The following is a 20,845-nucleotide window of genomic DNA, read 5'->3' on the forward strand; positions in this document are numbered from 1 at the left end:
ATGAGAAGCCTGGTCTTCAGTCACCTTTCCTGTTCTCTTTTCTAGGTATTACCAGATCCGAGCAACCTTGAAGGTGTCATCAAAGATCCCACACAGGTTGAGTGCCTCCATTGCTGGACAGTCAGGTAAGTGGAAGCATAGTAGTGGGGTACTTATTCCTTAGGACTAATACTTTATCACTCTATGCCAGGCTGAAGCATGAGCAAGGTACATAAAGATACTCATTAAATCATTGATGGATGTTACAGTAGTGACTTTGTAGTGGTTGTGTGCACCTTGTTGCAAGAGGAACCTAGCTGAAGGAAAACTTATTTTCCCAGAAAAAAAAAAAAAACCTTTAAAAATTTTGTTAGAGGAGCCTGCTGTCAATAGGATGACCATCTAAGTCTAAAAAACCTGAAATATGTAGGCAGTTAATAGTAGCACCTCCTGTTCATAGTGAGTCAAAAGTGACACACCTCACTTGAGGAAGACTGGTTGCCTGGCACACACAGTTTCTTATCTTTGTGTGATGGTTGCCTGGCACACACAGTTTCTTATCTTTGTGTGATGGAGGATTAGTGGGCATGAAGGGTACCCAACAGTTAATTATCTTAGTATTGAGTTAGAATGTATTATGTAAGAAATAAAGATTCAGTGGTAACAGTGTATACATTAATAAATTTGGGGGAGGGGACTGGTAGGTGGTGCACCTGGTTAAGTGCACACATTGCAGTGTGCAAAGACCCAGGTTCAAGGCCCCAGTATCCACCTGTAGGGAGAAAGCTTCAAGAGTAGTGAAGCAGGGATGTAGATGTCTGTCTCTCTGCCTCTCTATATCCCCCTTCCTCTCAATCTCTGGCTGTCTCTGCCCAATAGATAAATAAAGGTAATAGAAATAAATAAAAATAAAATTGGAGGAAATACATAGATTAACCTTATGGTAAGGAGGAGAAAGTAAGGAGATAGTGATGTATCTATGATGACTTTTGCTTAGATATTCAACTAAATAGTGTAGAATCAATTCCAGTAGCTCCAGGAGTTATGGTTTTAATTTCTCTTCATTTGGAATTGCCTTGGCAAGTAGACAACTCCACTGTGGTAATGGTGAGGAGAATAGCATACAATTAAATTTATCTACAAATTGAGAGAGTATATACTAAGCAGTGCCATCTTGGATATGTGAGAAGCATGACACATAGTAGACAACTAAAACAACACAAGAGGATGCAAACAGGAGGCTGATGGCGTAGGGTCAACAGCTTGACTCAGGCCTGTGATCTAGCAGGAGAAAGACATCCTTGGGCACTTCCTCTCCCCTGACTCTGGAGGGCTAAGTGTTACTCTTCAGCATCTCATATTTCTAATGTAGTCCTTATTTTCCCACTAAATTTTTCTTTCTAGAGAAGAAGAAAATAAATAAGATTCTGAGGCGGAAAAGGTAGTCAGTATTCTCTCATACCCTGCCTCTTTTCAGAACAGGAAGCCGTATCTTGGCTACCTGTGTAGTGCTCCCTTTCCCTATCAGTGTCTCCTGTGACGAGGTGGGAGGTGATCACAGAGGTAGCAAGGTCTGAACTGTGATGCCACATAAACCCCTGTGCTTCCCAGGACTGGTAACTTTGACTTCCTCTCTTTACCAGGAAAGTGAAGATGAAAGTCATATGCTGTAGAGTTCTTCTTTAGAGATTATGCACTAAAGGGAATTTTAAAAACATTTATCAGTGATTTGGTGTTGGTTTATGAAATCATAAGATAATAGCGGTATAATTCCCTACAGTTCCCACCCCCAGAGTTATTGGAAGATGCTGTAGTTCATTCTCCCAAGGTCACCCATAGGGGCTGATTCTGTAACTAGCTATCTATATCTATGAATATGTTTATTTACCTTATTTTTTCTTTTTTAAATTTTTTATTTATAAAAAGGAATCATTGACAAAACTATAGGATAAGAGGAGTACAGCTTTGCACAATTCCCACCACCAGACCTCAGTATACCATCCCCTCCCCTGATAGCTTTCCTATTCTTTAACCCTCTGGGAGTATGGATCCAAAAATCTTTGTGGGATGCAGAAGGTGGAAGGTCTGGCTTCTGTAATTGCTTCCCCGTTGAACATGGGTGTTGACAGGTCGATCCATACTCCCAGCCTGTCTCTCTCTTTCCCTAGTGGGGATGGGCTCTGGGGAAGCAGAGCTCCAGGTCACATTGGTGGGGTCGTCTGTCCAGGGAAGTCTGGTCACATCCTGCTAGCATCTAGAACCTGGTGGCTGAAAAGAGAGTTAATATACAGAGACAAACAAATTGTTGAACAATCATGGACCTAAAGGCTGGAATAGTGCAGATGAAGTGTTGGGGGGTCCTCCATTTTGTAGATAGCTAGTACACATATTTTAGTTATATTTCAAAAGGCCTGTAGCTATACTAGTGTTGTTTGTTTGGTTTTTGCCTGATCCTGAAATCTGATATGCAGGTGAGTCCTAATTATTGTCTAGGGAGATGATGTCATGGCTGGGAGAATGACCAGAAAGCTGCATCAGGGAATAGAGTAGCTCCCAAATATGGAAAAGGTGTATAAGAATTGATGACTGTAAACCCCATTGATTTGATGTGATCTGGGGCCCATAGTTAGCTTAGGAGCCTGTGTGACTACATTATTTTTTCAACAGTTCTGCCTCTCCTTCCTTTATAATTCATCCCTATATCTATTCCTACATCCCTGTGTCTTTCCTTTTTTTTTTTCTTTCCATCTTCTCTCTCAGATAAGCGAAATCATTCCTGGATTCCCCTGGTGTTTTCCAGCTTCTCTTCCCTTTCAGTGATGGTCTACAAACAAGATTCTTGTTGATAAGCATCTGGGGTCCTAGTAGAGTGGGGGGTTACAGAGCCCTGTCATTTACTTCCCCTATCTTAAACTTCTCTGAGAGTATGGACCAAAATTCTTTTTGGGGAGCAGAAAGTAGGAGTTCAGAGTTATTATCAACATAGATGTTTCATAAAAGGAACTGATACGGGCTGTAGCGCAGCAGGTTAAGCGCAGGTGGCGCAAAGCACAAGGACCGGCATAAGGATCCCGGTTCGAGCCGCCAGCTCCCCACCTGCAGGGGAGTCGCGTCACAGGCGGTGAAGCAGGTCTGCAGGTGTCTGTCTTTCTCTCCCTCTCTCTGTCTTCCCCTCCTCTCTCCATTTCTCTCTGTCCTATCCAACAACGACAACAACAATAATAACTACAGCAATAAAACAACAAGGGCAACAAAAGGGAATAAATAAATAAAATAAATATTTAAAAAAAAATAAAAATAAAATAAATAAATAAAATAAATATAAAAAAATTAAAAAAAAGGAACTGATACAAATTACATTTCTACTCAGGCTGTTGTGCAAATGGTCCCACTAGAAGGTCTTGTTTTCTGGGGCCAGGTGGTGGTGCACCTGGTTAAGGGCACACATTACAGTGTGCAGGGACCTGGGCGCTAGTCCCTGTTCCATATCTATAGGAGGGAAGCTTCATGAGTGGTGAATCAGGGCTGCAGGTGTCTGTCTACCTCTCTGTCTCCCCTTCCTCTCAATGTACCCTCTGTTTCTGTTCAATAAATAAATAAAGATAAAAAGGTCTTGTTTTCAGAGATAAACCAAAATCCAGAGGAGAGACATCAACAAGATGAAATCATCCTGAGTTCCAGACAACAGCCTTGCTTCTTCCCCGTATGTCTACAAACCATGAGCTCAGTTCCTTTGCTGGTTTAGAGCTGACACACACTCCTCCCTCTCTGTGTAAGAACTAAAGCATTGCTGGGGATTTCATGAATGACAGGGTCCAGTGAGTAGGGAAGAAAAAGCAGCACTTACGATGGTACTTAATAGAGATGAAGCAAAGAAAAAAAAAAAAAAGGAAATGTAATTTGAGGGCAAAAGCTATTTTCTTATTTCATCTAGCTTGATGAAGGCATAATTACAGTGCCCTTGGCATGCGCATGAGTTGCTCATGAGTATAATATTTACAACAGAATCCTTCTTACTTTGCTGCCTCACTGCACTTGGGTGTCTGAGATGCCAAACCTAAATGGTTAACTGGATTTCTGTGTCCGGTTGGGTGAGCTTACTTCTGACATTACAAAGCAATCTAACATCACTCACTAAGAGGTAAAGTAGAATAAAGAGACACGGGGTCCCTCCTTCACATTCTCCTGACAAGGTTCACCTGACTTCAAGGGAAGAGCTCTCCCTCCCACATAGCAATGGGATGGATTTTTAGCATTTGTGTTTAGTAATCACCCAGGCAAATTTCCCACTAGCAGCATGGCGTTTATCAGTAAAAGGTCAAACAGCAATATGTTTAAATTGGTCACAATATCAAGAGTCAGAGCACATGAGATCTGAGTGATGTTTTGGGCATGCATGAGTAGTCTTTTGGGTCATTTATTTGATTTGTCTTTAACTTGTCCTGTTTAGCTCTAAACAGAAATAGAAATAGAAATGGCCAGCTGCATTTTGAGACACATAATTTGGTCCTGTTGAGAGCCAGGGACTCTCAATTTGCCACTTTAAAGTTGTACTTCTATAATTCTCAGGTATATTAATTTAGAAACATTTTACTCAATGTTTTTGGCATTCCTCACATTTTAAATATGGGTGGCAGGTTTGTGGTAAGGATCAAGTGAACTATGCAAGGACATTTTTGAATGGTGCCTAGAGTATACAAAATGTTAGAAGGATTGAATGTTGCTGTTTTGTAGAAAACAGCTGTCTATTTAATGGCATTCTGTGTGCGCTGGACACAAGGAATATCCCTGGGAGTTTGAGGCTGTTGTCATACCCATTAAGAGCTCACAGTCTTCTGTGTCAGACAGGTAAATGGGACAAAGGGAAGTTAAGGGGGGTTGTGGATGTGACTTGGGAGGAGGAGCAGAAGTTTCTACCACAGGTTAAAGGAAGGAAGAATGATCTTTGAAACACAGGTTAAAAAAAAATGACAATTATCACTGGCACCTGAACAGAACAAAGTTTTTATATTATAGTTAAAGTTCTGCAGAGAAATGCAAATAAAGACAAAAATTAGATGCCACTTCACTCCTGTAATAATATCTTGCATCAGAAAAGGTATCAGCAACAAATGCTGGAGAGGTTGCAGGGACAAAGGAACCCTCCTGCACTGCTGGTGGGGATGTAAATGAGTCCAGTCTGGAGAACTCTCAGAAGGCTAGAAGTGAACCTAACCTATGATCCTGCAGTTCCTGTCCTGGGGATAGATCCTAAGAAACCAAAAACACCAATCCAAAAAGATATATGTACACATACGTTCGTAGCAGCACAATTTGTAATAGCCAAAACCTGGAAGCAACCCAGATGTCCAACAACAGATGAGTGGTTGAGTAAGTAGTGGTCTATATACACAATGTAACACTACTTAGCTATTAAAAAAATGGTGAAATTCACCTTCATTACCCCATCTTGGATGGAGCTTGAAGATATATTGAATGAGATAAGTCAGAAGCAAAAGGATGAATATGGGATGATCTCATTCATAGACGGAAGTTGAAAATCAAGATTGGAAGGGAAAACACTAAGCAGAACTTGGACTGGAGTTGGTGTATTGCAGGAAAGTAAAAGACTCTGGGGTGGGGGGAGGGTTCAGGTAATGGAACTTGATGGCAGAGGAGGACCTAGTGGGGGTTGTATTGTTATGTGGAAATTGTATGTATGTACAAACTATTGTATTTTACTATAAACCATTAATAACCCAATAAACAAATAATAAAAACAAACAAAGGTCTGCTTGGTGTTATGGGTAAGATTGACTCAAGAAAGAAAACACTGTCCACAGGTGTGTAGTTTATGCTGTATCATATTGAATAGATTGATGTAGTTTCAAAGGCATAAGCAGAGGATATCAAAGAACTTTGATAACACACAACCAACTCCATGCAAACACAAGATGTCATCTAGTAAATTAAGAGGCAAAATTTCATCCTGTATTCTCTTTTTAGATATATCAGTTAGTTCTCTTATAGTGACATTATATGGAATTGTGTTTCAGTTATACAGAGTGAGAGAGACTTGTTTCTGCCAAGGCCCATTGGAATATTTCTATCAGTTGTGAGCCATTCAAAATTAGCACTTAGTGTTGTCATGAAAGAAAAATTCCTAGATTTATTGAATTCTGAGTCCTGTCTGTGGCTACATTTGCAAAGCCAGATTAAATGATTTTGTCACCTAAGATTTGGACATTTCATGCCCCTACCTAGGAGCAGAGTAACACAACCGTAACAACTTTCTTCTTTCTGCATATGTTCTTCTTCTAGCGTTTGCCCTTCTTCCGTAGCCAGTCAACAGCATCAGGTTGAGCCTGATGTAAAGTTTCGAGACCTCCTTTGAATCTGGAGAGGTGGCAGTCATTGACTATGTTGGTCATAGTCTGTCTGGAGCTGCAGGGGCAGTTGATCCAAGTTGAGGGCAAAGCCTTATGGGGCCCCACAAAGAGGTCTGTTTTTCTATTCCTGATAGAGATGACCTGTAACAATGGAGAGAGGGATTTATTTGAGTTCCACATCCATCATGTCCATTTGGGAATCTCAGGACTTCTTGACTAGGACCCCAGCTGATGGGTTGGCCTGATAGTGACTAAAGAGTCATCCTTAAAGTATGCCAGTCCTTGCCCTTATTCAGCTTTTTCACTCCTTGCTTTGATAAGGTTAGCTTTGGAGTGACTGAGGGAAGTGTACTAGGAAGTAGGTGAGGAGGGTGTCTATGTCTAAGTAGACACTATTTCATTATGAACTTTATACTGACTCACTGCAAACTATTATGTACTTTTGCTTTCAGGTATATATTTTGCCCTAATTTATGGATACATGTGAACCTACCTTATTCTCACATGATAGTTCTAAGTCCAGTTTATCTACTGGCTCTGACTAGTCTTCTATAGACTAGAGGCTCTCCCACCCAAATTCTGTGTTCAATCAGTTAGCTATAGCAATTTACAAAACCCAAAGTACCTTTTTACTAATTACAGGATAAGCTCCTTTCTTCCATATACTAAGAAAAAGACACAGAGATCCCATGAACTTTCTCAGTTCCCCATGGGATCATCTATCTAGAAGTTCTATGAATCCTTGCAGTAGTCCAAAATTGCCTTTTTCTCACCAGTTTTGCAGAGAAACCAAAATTCTACATGTCAACCTTTTATGAAGGATAAAAAGACCTTTTACATTGCAATATTGTATGACTACAAAATGAGACTGGAGGATTTTTAAAAATATTTATTTCCTTTTTGTTGCCCTTGTTTTTATTGTTGTTGTGGTTACTAAGGAGGGGAAGACAGAGAGGGGGAGAGAAATATAGACACCTGCAGACCTGCTTCACCACTTGTGAAGCTTTCCCCCTGCAGGTGGGAACTAGGGGCTCGTCCCTTGGTCCTTGTGCATTGTAACAGGTGCACTTAACCAGATGCGCCACCACCTGGACCCTCCATTTTCTTTCTAAACACTCTCATTGGCACTTAAAACAAAATTGAAAATAGCTAAGCAATTTATTTATGATGGACTTGTTGATGCTACTTATTGCTTACAGGTAAATCATTTTAATTACTTTATAATCTTCAATGTCATAAATATGAGATGACTTACTTAACCATTTATGCTATGTTGAATAGTCTTATGTCACTGTTATTTCTTATAAATGATGATGTGATGCATATTTTATGCCTACATTCTATCGGCGTCATGTTACGTTAGAAATACTTTCTAATACACGGATGTCTGTTAATGAGTATGATATCTTGAAGTCCTGGCCTTTCCCTTAGCCTTGTTATAGTTCCTTAAGGCAAGTAATTTTCCAGTCAACTCTTCAAACTTCAGACAGCAGCTTTAGAACTGGCATTTTAGCTAATGTTCCATATAGTAAAAAATAAAATAAAATAACTGGTATATGATAGATTTTCAAATCATGATAGCATAGCAAGGAGATACAGACATACAGCTGACTGCATCCTTAATTTCATGACTCACTGCTGCTTCTCCCAGACATTGCAGAATAATGACAAATGGAATTGGAGGCAGCAGAGAACAATCAGATTTGGGTGCAACTCCAGAAGTTTTGCACATTTGTTCTCCTTCCTGTAATTGTGGATACGATGAAAACAAAGGATACAGTATCTTGGAGCATCGACTTCTCCTCTCTTAGCCATGGTCTTCTGTTTTAGTTTTAATCAGAGCCCTGCTCACTTGTGGCCTATTCTGGTGCCAAGGATTGAACCTGGGACCTCAGAGCCTCAGGCATGGAAAACCTTTGTAAAACCATCATGCTATCTCACTAGCTTCATTAGTCTTTCCAGTGTAAAATAGGTCATCTAGTGCTATTGAAAAACTGAAATGAATGGGTAAGAGAAATAGGAAAATGAAAAAAAAAATATTCAGAGAATGCCTCACTCCTAAAACAAAACCCTTCAACAATAAGTGCACAGATTATATCCTAATCTTGTTTTTAGATATTTTTATCAGTTATTTCTTGTTAGATTCAAGGAAGAAAAGAGGAAGCCACTTGAATCCTATGATGCTGATTGAGCAGATATACACTCCTTTCAGGAACTGGTGATAGTGATCCACAGTATCTAGTGCTTAGGAGAGAATAGAACTTGAATAGAACTTGAATTTACAATCAAGGTGTCTTGACAAACTTGCAGATACTATTTTGGCAACAAAGCAAAGATAGAAACTAGTTCCCAAAACTACACTTCACTTCTCTAAGTACACACAGTAACTGTGAAAGTTTCATGCAAAGCTGTTCTACCTTATTCCTACCTAACACCTAGGAACACTGTTTTTTTGTTGTTGGATAACAGCAGTCAGGAATTGACCAGGAGAGGGGGTGATAGAGAGGGAGAGAGACAGAGAGACACCTGCAGATCTGTGGCACCACTTGCAAAGCTTTCTCCCTGCAGGTGGGGACGAGGGCCTCGAAACCAGGATCTTGGGGGTCAAGTGTGGCTCAAAGCACAAGGACCAGCGTAAGGATCCCTGTTCAAGCCCCCAGCTCCCCACTTTCGGGGGAGTTGCTTCACAGGTGGTGAAGCAAATCTGCAGGTGTCTTTCTCTCCCCCTCTCTGTCTTTCCCTCTTCTCTCCATTTCTCTCTGTCCTATCCAACAACAAACAACATCAACAACAACAATAATAACCACGACAAGGCTACAACAACAAGGGCAACAAAGGGAGGAAAAATGGCTTCCAGGAGCAGTGGATTCATGGTGCAGGCACTGAGCCCCCAGCAATAACCTTGGAGGCAAAAAAAAAAAGAAAGAAAGAAGAGAAAGAAAGAAACCAGGATCTTGTAGATTTTAACATGTGCACTCAACTAGATGAGCTACCACCTGACCCCAGAAGACTGTTCTCATAGTTGTGAGAACTGGATGAAATGGCCATACACTCCCTTATACCTGACATGTTTAACAGATGTGAAATTCCCAAGATAGGGCAGATGGAGCAAAGATTCAAGCAAAAATCCCAAGAGAGGGACTAGTGTGCCTTACTGAGCATGTTTTCTAAGAATTGAGATGCTTAGAAAATGAAGGTAACAAAGGATGGCTCCTTTTTCCAATAAGAAAGAATGCTTATTGACTTCATTTCCACACCTGACCAGAATATTGGTCATGATCACAGTGGATGTGTAGGTAGACTGTGGGTCAGGTGAAGTAGACTGCTAGGAGGTGGGGGGAGAGGGTTGTTTAAACCCCTTGGACAATATGAATTGTCATTCATTGACATTACATTAAAAGAAGAACACCTTATGTAGATTAGATATTACATAATTTTTTCTGGAAAAATACAGGAAGATTCTGGAAAAACTATAGCCCACACTCATAAATGTTGTGCCTAGAAGATAAGAAAGCTAGAGCGAATAAAGAAGGGAGAAAGTGAGAGAAAGACAGGACATATATCTTCCTCCAAAAATGGGAGGAGGGAGAATAATAATAATAAATAAAAAAGCAGTTCATGTCAGAGTGACAAGCAGCAATGAGTAGCTTTTGAAAGGAATGGTGTCAAGTTTAGGCACCTAGAGGCTTCAGACTACTAGGAAGATCTAATTGCTTTATCAGACAAAGGGGAATGTAGAGAAGGCCCACTTATTGGGAACACAGGCACTCTAACCGCTGATGGAATTCTTCTGGAGGGGAGGATACTCTATCCCTTCAAGATTCTCACATCTTACTTTCAATAAAGTGCAGACTCCAAGAGGAAAAGCCTGAACATGTAAAGATGGGAACTTGTTTTCACTCATTTTTTTGCTCCAGACCCCACCTCTGCCTTTCTACCATCCTCTGCGTAAATTTCATGAAAGGACCTCCTTTTGTACAGTTACTTCTTTGGTCTCTTTAGACAGCTGAAGCAGCCAGTGTTTCTACAAGGGCTCCATATCCTCTTAGCACAGCAATGAGTTTCCAGCAGTCAGGTGGTAGCAGAAGTGGTTCCAGCTGAGCCTTCTTAAGGGACATTTTCATGAACACACATGCCCACTTTGGCTTTCCTTAGCTGTCTTGTGAATGAGTGCCTGCAACAGCTCCCTTACTGTCCAACATGTCTACAGTTTCTTCTGTCCTGAATGATCACTGAGACAGTGGAGAATATATATACACACCTTAGAAGCTGAAAAATTATCAGGAAAGAAAAACAAACATGCCAGACAGCCAAGTTGATTTTCCATAACCAATTTTGAGTTGTACAATTCAACTTGAAATCCAAAAATAAAGGAAGAAATAATTAAAGATAGATACACTTTTTAAAACATTGATTTATAAATATATGTGTACACCTATATCCATAGCAGAACAATTCATAATAGCTAAAACCTGGAGGCAACCCCGGTGCCCAACAACAGATGAATGACAGAGAAAGGTGTGGTATATATACACACAATGGAAGACTACACAGCTATTAAGAACAATGAACCCACCTTCTCTGACCCATCTTGGATGGGGCTAGAAGGAATTATGTTAAGTGAGCTAAGTCAGAAAGACAAAGATGAGTATGGGGTGATCCCACTCGTAAACGGAAGCTGAGAAAGAAGAACAGAAAGGGACATTCAAACCAAGATCTAACTGAGTTTGGAGTAGGGCACCAAAGTAAAAATCTCTGGGTGGTGTTGGTATGGTTCTAAATTCTGATTCTAAGACCCCTTCTGTTTCACTGGTTTAATCCTCCCCTGCTTAACACTGAATTCTATTTACATAACCACTTTTAATTAAGCACCACCCTGCCTCCAGGGCATTGGTTTAATCCTCACTGTTTTGCCCGCTTTTTCCTTCTCCCCACCCCCTGTCCTATGTACATCCTCTTCGGACCTGACACTTCTGCCTCAGGATATATAAGGACAGGATTGTGATTAGAGATGGCTTAGATTGCGCTGTGTTCCACATGAATAAATACAGAACTGCGTTCCCAGCTCAGCCATGAGTCCCTGGTCATCTGTCTCCTGCCCGCGAAGCTAGCCCAGCCCAGCAGGGTGGAGGGTGAGGTGGATGTTCAGCTTCATTGGGGACAGGGGTGGGAGGATGGGATGGGACACAGTCTTTGGTGGTGGGCATGGTGTCTGTGTACACTCCTATTAACTTTTAGTCATATTTATCACTATTTGATTAATATGAGGGAGAAATTGACTGAATGCCTCGAACTTTTTAATGCACAGACCATAGGCTAAGTCTTGTAAATGTTGACTCTCCTAAACCTTTAGACCAAGGAGAACAGATAGATATCCTTTTTGTGCTAATACAGATGAGTTTTCAGTCTAAAGGAGTAAAGTCAGACCTTTCCTGTTCTTAGGAGACAGAAATGTGACCAGGGGAGTGTAGATCTCCCTTAGGAAAGAAAGTTCTCATTCTCCAAGACACTGTCAGTTTCCTCAGCTCAGAATAATGCTGTTGTTGCTGCATTAACGTATCTGAGACAGCACCTGCACTTTCTGACCTGCATCCCTGCCAGTGGAAGGGAATTCTGAATCTCAAACAACTGTCACATGATTTAAAGGAGATTTAGAGTTTCTTATGAGGGAACTTCTGCTGGGTTTTGGATGTTTTGCTTACCTTTCATGAATGGCATCCCAGCATATTAAATTTTCATTTTAAGGAGTCTCAGATACAATATATTCTCTTTTCACAGTGGCTAGGCTACACATGTGAGCTAGTGTGATACTTCAACTAGCTCAGATTCTTGAGTGTGATACCACGGCAAACCCAATATTGTAGTTGCTTGTGTTCTCAGGTGACTTTCAGGTGACCAATGGTGTGTTACCATTGTGAGTGTTGAGTAAGCAAGTGATTTGTCACTGATAAATCATTGATCTGTGATACGTTCTTCAACAGATCTGAAGGTAAGTGCAAAATATAGGAGAGGAAAATCCTACATTATTCATTTTATGATTCTTTTTTTTTTTTTTTTTGCCTCCAGTGTTATGGCTAGGGCTTAGTTCCTGCACTACAAATCCATTGCTCCTGGAGGCCATCTTTCTTTCTTTCTTGTTGTTGTTGAATAAGACAGAGAGAAATTGAGAGAGGAGGGAACGAAGGAGGGGCGAAAGAAAGGCACCTGCAGAACTGCTTCACCTTTTGCAAAGGGACTCCCTTGCAAGTGGGGAACAGGAATTTTATTACACTAGACCTCCCCTGAGATATGGTTACAAGACTCGACCTCCCCTAAAAATTGATGCTCTGAGACTTGACTGACAGTTTAAGAAAATCCTAGCACTATTAGCTGAGCTAATAGTGTATACAATAATAAAAAAAAAAAAGACAGTAGAAACTTCATCCACAGAGAACATTGGACACTTAACCAAAAATGTGGATTCAATGCCAGGAGGAAAACTAAATTGACAGTTTGTAGTAAGAAACTTGGCAGAAAGATGTGTAGTAGTGGCAGGTGGACAAACACACAGGCGTGAATGTGCTTAAAGAAAGAAAAAAAAAAAAAGAACAAACAGGCTCCTTTCATGTAAGCTTCTAGTCTGTATGGGCCAAGGTTGTCATGGAAATGTCTCTTGATTACAGTAAACATCCTGGACACCTCACCTCAGCTCCACAAAGTGGATAATTTTATGCACACTTTTAGATAAGCTTTTCTCTGCACAAAATAATTTTAGACAAATTGTTCATTTGGTGCTTTGTTTCCTAGGGATTGTATTTTTGTTTTTGTCTGCCACAATGATTTTTTTATATTTATTTATAAAACCATAGGATAAGAGGTGTACAACTCCACACAATTCCCCACCACCAGATCTCTGTATCCCCTTCCCTCCCCTGATAGCTTTCCTATTCTTTATCTCTCTGAGTGTATGGACCCAGAGTCATTATGGGGTGCAGAAGGTGGAAGGTCTGGCTTCTGTAATTGCTTCCCCACTGAACAGGGGCATTGACAGGTCAATCCATACTCCCAGTCTGCCTCTCTCTTTCCACCTCTCTTTTCCACCACCAGGTTCCAGATGCTGGCATGATGCTAACCAGACTTCCCTGGACAGACAACCCCACTAATGTGTCCTGGAGCTCAGCTTCCCCAGTGCCACAGTAATCTTATGATGTTTTGATTATCAGTTTGGACCTGGTCATCAAGTCTTCACTGATCTCCAATACTGACCCTGCCTGCACATCTGGAATCAGTTCTCACTATGTCCTGTTTGTCTCCCATGTTCTGTTTTCAGTAGACTTCTACTTTTTGGAGCCCTATGTCTCACACCTGCATAGTGACCATTTTTCTTGGTGTAATGATTTCTCCTCCCAGTGATTTACTTGCTGTTTCTCCCAACTTTATTATCTCTAAATCCTTTTGGATGTTTAATTACCACAGAAGGGCTTCTCTGCCATGGATTGCTGCCTTTCCAATTTACCCACTTCACCCCAGACTTGCCTGTGTCACATCTATTGCATGCATCCTTTACCTTTCTCATGGGGAGACTGAATCTTGTATAATTGTAGCAGTCCTCTCTTATAGAAGATACAAGATTCACAGTCCAGGGCTGACACAGCAAATAGTATAGAAACACATCTTATTTATATATACATACAAATCAATCATTTAATTTATAAATGAAAAACATATAAGTGAACTGTAAAAGATGAACAACTAAAATGAAATATAACAATGATAACAATACAGTGTCATAATAAAAATTTATGTGAATATAAAAGATCAATGAAGCTAAATATTGGTTCTTTAAAAGATCAGACAAAATTGATAAACCTTTGACCAGACTCACCAAAAAAATTGGGGGACTCGAATAAATAGAATTATAAATGAAAGAGGAGCTACCAGAACAGACACCACAGAAATCCAAAGTATCATGCAAGGCTTCATTGAACAACTATATGCTATGGAGCTAGAGAACCTGGTAGAAATGTGTAATTCCTAGAAACATATAGCCTTCTGAAATTGAAGAGGAACTTAAAAACATTAATAGGTCAATTGTAGCAGAGTAGAAGTCAAGCTCACTTTCTGCAGATGATATGATTGTCTACAGAGGAAAACTAAGGAATCCAGCAGGAAGCTCCTGCACATTAATACGCAACATAGTAAGGTGTCAGGCTACAAAGTTAGCATACAAAAGTTGGTGGCATTATGCAAACACACAACCAGAATAAGAAAAAAATGCAGAAATTGGTCCTATTCACTTTAGCAGGAAAAACATTAAAATATCTCAAAAGTAACAAAATAAGTGAAAGAGTTGTATATTAAAAAATGGAGTCTATTCAAGTAAATAGAAAAAGATACAAAGCAGTGGAAAGATATTTAATATTCATGGATTTGAAGAATTAACATCATCAAAAGGAATATTATACACACGATTTTATACAAATTTAGTGTAATCCCTATCAAGGCCCTGCCACTTTTTAAAAGAATGAAACAAAAGCTAAAAATGTTTACCTGGAACCAGATATTACCTAGAATCACCAAAACAATTGTGATGAAAAAGAACAGAATTGGAAGCATTACACTCCCAAATTTCAAACTATATTATAGGACCATTGTAATCAAAACTGACTGGTAGTAGAACACATATGGAAACACTGGAATGGGATTGAGAGCCCAGAAATAAGCCCCCATCTGGTTTTTGACAAGGGGACCCAAACTATTAAATGGAGAAAAGAGAGTCTCTTCAACACATGGTGTTGGGGAAATTGGGCTAAAAGGTACAGATAATTAAAACTGAACCTGTGTATTTCAGCACACACAAAAGTAGATTCCAAGTTGATCAAGAAGTTGAATATACCTATATATACATATGGAGAGGGAGATGGAGAGGGAGGGAATGGGAGAAGGAGAGGGAGAGGGAGAGGGAGAGGGAGAGGGAGAGAGAGAGAAAATACACTTACCAAACTTAGCCACAACAATAAAATGACCTCATCCAAAAAATGAGGAAATAATATTAATAGACTATTCATCAAAGCAGATATCCAAAAGGCCAATGGACATAGGAAAAGATGCTCAAACTCACTGATTGTCAGAGAAATGCAGATAAAGACAACAATGAGATACTGCTTTACTCCCATGAAAATATCATACATCAGAAAAGATAACAGCAACAAATGTTGGAGAGGTTGTAGGGGCAAAATAATACTCCCGCACTGCTGGTAGGAATGTAATTTGGTTCAGCCCTTTTGGAGAACAATCTGGAAAACTCTTGGAAGGCAAGAAGTGGACCCACCCTACAATCATGCAGTTCTTTTGGGGATATATCCTAATAAACCGAGCATCCAAAAGATTTGTGTATGCCTATGTTCAAAGCAGCACAAATTAAAATAGCCCAAATATGGAAGCAACAACAGAGAAGTGGTTTTGGTATATGTGCCCAGTGGAAAAAAAAAACTCAGTTAATAAGAATGATGAATTCACCTTCTTCACATCATCTTGAATGGAGCTTGAAGGAATCATGGTAACTGATATAAGGCAGAAGGAAAAGGATGGACACTCACTCATGGACAGAGGTTGAGAAATAAGAACAGAAAGGGAAACACAATATCATATTGTATATAATTTTTATTATCTCTTGGATTCACTGCTCTGAGATGATTTTTTCCAGATAGATTGAAACAGCCACAGGGAGAGTGAAAGACACAAAAGTGAAACTGAGTAAGGGAGAATTGTTATAATATGTGGAAATTACTCACAGGTGTTTATTTCTCTACCAACTGGGTATAATCTTCTGCCTCAGAAATTAATGTATGTACCACAACATTCTGGCACAACACTGGAGGTTACTCACGTGTGGGTGTAGACTGCATGCTTTTCTATACACAGAGTCTGAGCCTCAGTACCGTATGGTAGTTTTATAGACAGGCAAGTCTCCACTTCTAAGATATCTCTCCCCCCTCTCCTCTCCCCAGTTGGAATGTAAATAAAGTGGAATACCCAGTCCAGGAATCGTACAAGTATTCATGTGGACTGTGGAAAGTCACAGAGCTACAACCACAACCAAACACAATTTAGCGAACTAATGACTAAACCTGATTTCTTTCTCTTAGAATGCAGGACCAATTATGATAGCAAGGAAAGCAGTAAGAAACCAGCGCTGAGGGCCAGCCAATGATGCACTATGTAAAATATGTAAAAATAGTTAATTTTACATAGTGCCATGAACAAGGACCCACACAAGGGCTCAGGTTTGAGGCCCCCTCCCCAGCTGCGGCTAGGACACTTCACAAGTGATGAACTAGGTCTGCAGGTGTCTTTCTCTCTCCCTCTCTATCTCCTAGCCCTTTCTCAATCTCTGTTCTTTCGAATAAAATTAAAAAGGGGGTGGGAGATGGCCACCAGGAGTGGTGGATTTGTAGTAATGGTACTGAGCTCCAGTGCTAACCTTGGAGCCAAAACAATAACAAAAAGTAAAAAATAAAAATGGTTATCTCAGATAAATTCTTCAATCTGACATATATTTGTCATTTCTATAATTTCCTTCTTGTCCTCAGACATTCTCACATGTGTCCTGTGACCCATTTCTCCTTACCACTTTGACTACTATTGAAATGCAATCCTCTTGCCTCCCCAAAGAAACCACTGGTGACTTATTGGTCTGTATTATCTACATCTGTTTGCATGCTACTCACTAAAAGGTACTATGTAGACTTTGAGTTTTCTTAATCATGTAAGATCTCTTCAAACATACTGTTGGGGACAGTGGTGTAATGGCTTCATCCTCTGAAAGTTATTTGTGCTCATTTTTTCCATGTGTTTAGTTACTTCAAAATCAGTAGCCCAAGATTGGTAATGGGTAGAACCATTTCCACCAAGAAATCAAATAACACAGCAAAGCAGGACTTTTTGGAAAGACAGTTCTTAAAACATGTGTCCATAATTGTGTATGTGTGAGGGGGTGGGGTGGTGGGGCGGGTGGTAGGCTAGGTAGAGAGGGTTTTGTCAATAGCAATGTCTTAGTAACAATTTTTACACATCCTCCTTGTCCAGATGTGAGAAGAGATTTGGTGTGGGAAAGAGCATGAAATCTGATTGCAGATTGTGCTGGAATGAACATAGATGTACAAAGATCTATTTAAAAGAGTATTTTATATTTATTGAATAAATTTCTAAGAGAAGAATTGAAAGATAGTATGGTAGATCCATTTCAAATGTTCTGAGAGACTTCCAAACTTTTTTTCTTTCCCCATAGGGGCTAGATCAATATCTATTGCCATCAACAATATAAAAGGGTTAAAATCCCCACTGGCAATTGATTCTCTACTTTTTCATGTCTGACAGTCCTCAAAGATATGGGGTGTGTTGATATACATTTCTCTGATACTCAGTGACATAGAAAAATTGTCATGTATGTTGGCCATTTGGCTATTTTCTTTGGTGAAGATTCTCTTCATTTTATCTTCCTGTTTTTAAGGGTTTATTGTTTCTACATCTTATGCACTCTTTATGTAACTTGATTATTAATCCTTTTACTGATGAATGGTGTGTAAAGAGCTCCAAAAACTCAAATTTGGGAGCAATCCACATGTCTAATGACAGATTCGTGCTTAAGAAATAAATAAATAAAAACATATATATCGACATGTGTACTATGGAAGACTACTTAGCTATAAGAAAGGAAATTTCCTCAGGCTTTCAAGTCTGGATAGACTTGAGAGAGCCAAAAAGAGAAGGAAACATACCAAATTATCTCACTCATTAGCATTTACAAATCAAAGAAAAACGAAATTATAGACTGTGGGGCCAGGCAGTGGTGCACTTGGTTAAGCCCACATAGTACAAAGCACAAGGATCCAAGTTTGAGCCTCCAGTTTCCCACCTGAAGGGGGGGGATGCTTTACAAGTGATGAAGCAGGTCTGCAGGTGTCTTTCTCCCTCTTTCTACTGCCCCCTCCTCTTTCAATTTCTCTCTGTCCTGTCCAACAGAATGGGGAAAATATGGTTGCAGAAGCAGTGGATTTATAGTGCAGGCACTGAGCCCCAGAGATAATCCTGGAGGTAAAGAAAAAAAAAAAACAAAAAGCGGCTATAGGGTGAAATTTAGACTAGCTGAGCCCTATAACAGCAGAGCTGAAGATGATAAAGGAGGGAGAGAGAAAAGAGTTAGTAATGCCTTAGAGACACAGTCCATGGCTTTGGAGAAGACTGTAGTTGGTGGTGTTAGGAGAGTAGAGATGCCTGCCATACAAAGATAAGAAATGTTACTCATGTGACAACAACTGTCTTATAAATGATCACTTCTTCTAATAAAATGATTTAATATTCAAAAAAGTAAAAGAAAACTAGAGACATACTAACAATTTTGGAATGATGGCTCAATCCAGCTATAAAATTCTTAAAAAAAAAAAAAAGTCAAATTTACTCTTTGCAGAAAAAAAATAAACAAAAGGAATCCATTTAGAGAATCCTTGGAGGATGTGAAGAGATGCAGTAGAAAGCCACTGCCAAAATACACTTTCAAGTGGCATTTAAACTTTCAGCAGCAATTTACAAGATTAACTCCCTTCATAAATCTAGAAGGGTGAAAGCTAGCATTTTGTTTTTAGTTTGCATTTTCCCAATTTCTCAGCAGAGTGAACATCTTTTTGTGTTTACCACCTATTTTTATTTCTACTTTTGTAAAGTTTCTATTTACAACTTTCATTTGTTTTTCTTTGAATAATTTCCTCCTTAGTGACAAAATTGCTTCCTGCTTCCTGCCAGATAACATTTTGATAGCAACACTTTGATCTGTCATGTAGTAACTGTTCTCTCCTAGTCTTTAGTTTTAGTTTTGTTTATCTAGCTGCTTCTCATTATAAAGGGACATTAACATTTGAGGTCTAATGTATCAACACTTTTGCTTATTATCATAAGATTGACCTTCTTATTGCATAAGTAAGATTTATTCTTCCCCAGGTATTCGATATTGGGGCAGCTTGGAACGTTCCTACTCATGACCACAGAATGTGAGCTCAGACTACAGGGATGCAGAGGTCACATAGGCTCATGAGCTGAATATGGGCCCCAGATCACATCAAAGCGATGGATTTTACAATCAACAATATTTATACACCTTTCCCATATTTGGGATCTACGCTCTTTCCTGATCAAGCTTTCTGGTCCTTTTTCTAGCCATGAAATCATCTTCCCAGACAATAACTAGGATCCACCTGCATTTCAGATGTCAGGCTCAGGGGAAAAAAAAACAAACTAGTATAGCCACAGGCCCTTTGGAATATAACTAAAATAGGCCTACTAGCTGTCTACAAAACAGAGACCCCCCCAAATCTTCATCTGCACTATTCCAGCCTTTAGGTTCATGATTAGTCAACAACTTGTTTGACTTTATAGGTTAACTCATTTTTCAGCGACCAGGTTCCAGATGCTAACATGATGCCAACCAGACTTCCCTGGACAGACAACCTCACCAATGTGTCCTGTATCAGTGCTGTGACATCTTTGCATTTTCCCCTCAGATTATTGTTTTCTCCCTGGAAAAAACAATTGACTTGGATGGTGAAGACTCATGGATGACAACAAAGAAATTTTTGAAAAGGTGTTGACACCATTTATATTGGAGACGGCTTAAATAACAACAGCTTTACCCAGACAACTATGTATATACTGCATTCCTAACTTTTTCTTATATATCATTATTATTATTATTTAATAATGATCAACAAGACCATAAGATAAGAGGGGTACAATTTCGCACAGTTGTTACCACCAGAGTTCCGTATCCCATCCCCTCCATTGGAAGCTTTCCTATTCTTTATCTCTCTGGGAGTATGGACCCAGGGTCATTATGGGGTGCAGAAGGTGGAAGGTCTGGCTTCTGTAATTGCTTCTCCACTGAACATGGGCGTTGGTAGGTGGGTCCATACCCCCAGCCTGTTCTCTCTTTCCTTAGTGGGGCAGAGCTCTGGGGAAGTTAGGTTCCAGGATATATTGGTGAGGTCATCTGTCCATTAAAGTTAGGTTGGCATCATGGTGATAGCTGCAATTTGGTGGCCAAAAAAGCATTAAAAATTTAAGCAGAACAAATTGTTTAATAATCAGGAACCTAAAGGTAAGACTATAGCAGATTGAGATTTATGGGTATCTATTTCGGAAAAAGAGAGTGGGTCTATCTCAGGTATATTCTGGTGGGGCCCATGACTTTATTAATCTTTGCCTGGGCCCAATAGCTAACATGCAGGTGGACAGCAAAAGGTATTATCTGAAGAGATCATGTCAGAGGTGGAAATAGGACTAGAAAGCTGGATCAGGGAGAGAGGAGCTCCCAAGTATGGGGAAAATATGGGAAAGTATATAAATATTTTTAACTATAAACCCCACCAATTTGATCTGGGGGCTATATTCTGTGCAGAAGCCTGTGTAACCTCTGCATCCCTGTAGGTCTGAGCTTGCTTTCTGTAGCCATATTTAGGAATATTCTA

The 20,845-nt window shown here is 39.8% G+C and overlaps 1 protein-coding gene across 4 annotated transcripts in view; it reads left to right on the forward strand.

The window, feature by feature from the left end:
* The window catches only part of FAM135B (family with sequence similarity 135 member B), a 348,640-nt gene that overhangs the window by 181,574 nt on the left and 146,221 nt on the right, over positions 1-20,845 (forward strand). For all 4 annotated transcript variants that reach the window (XM_060201007.1, XM_060201008.1, XM_060201011.1 and 1 more), the window contains one exon: positions 46-125. In XM_060201007.1, coding sequence (XP_060056990.1) covers positions 46-125 — 80 coding nt within the window. The remainder of the gene's footprint in view (positions 1-45; positions 126-20,845) is intronic.

Source organism: Erinaceus europaeus, chromosome 1, assembly GCF_950295315.1.
Source record: "Erinaceus europaeus chromosome 1, mEriEur2.1, whole genome shotgun sequence".
NCBI classification, from domain to species: Eukaryota; Metazoa; Chordata; class Mammalia; order Eulipotyphla; family Erinaceidae; genus Erinaceus; species Erinaceus europaeus.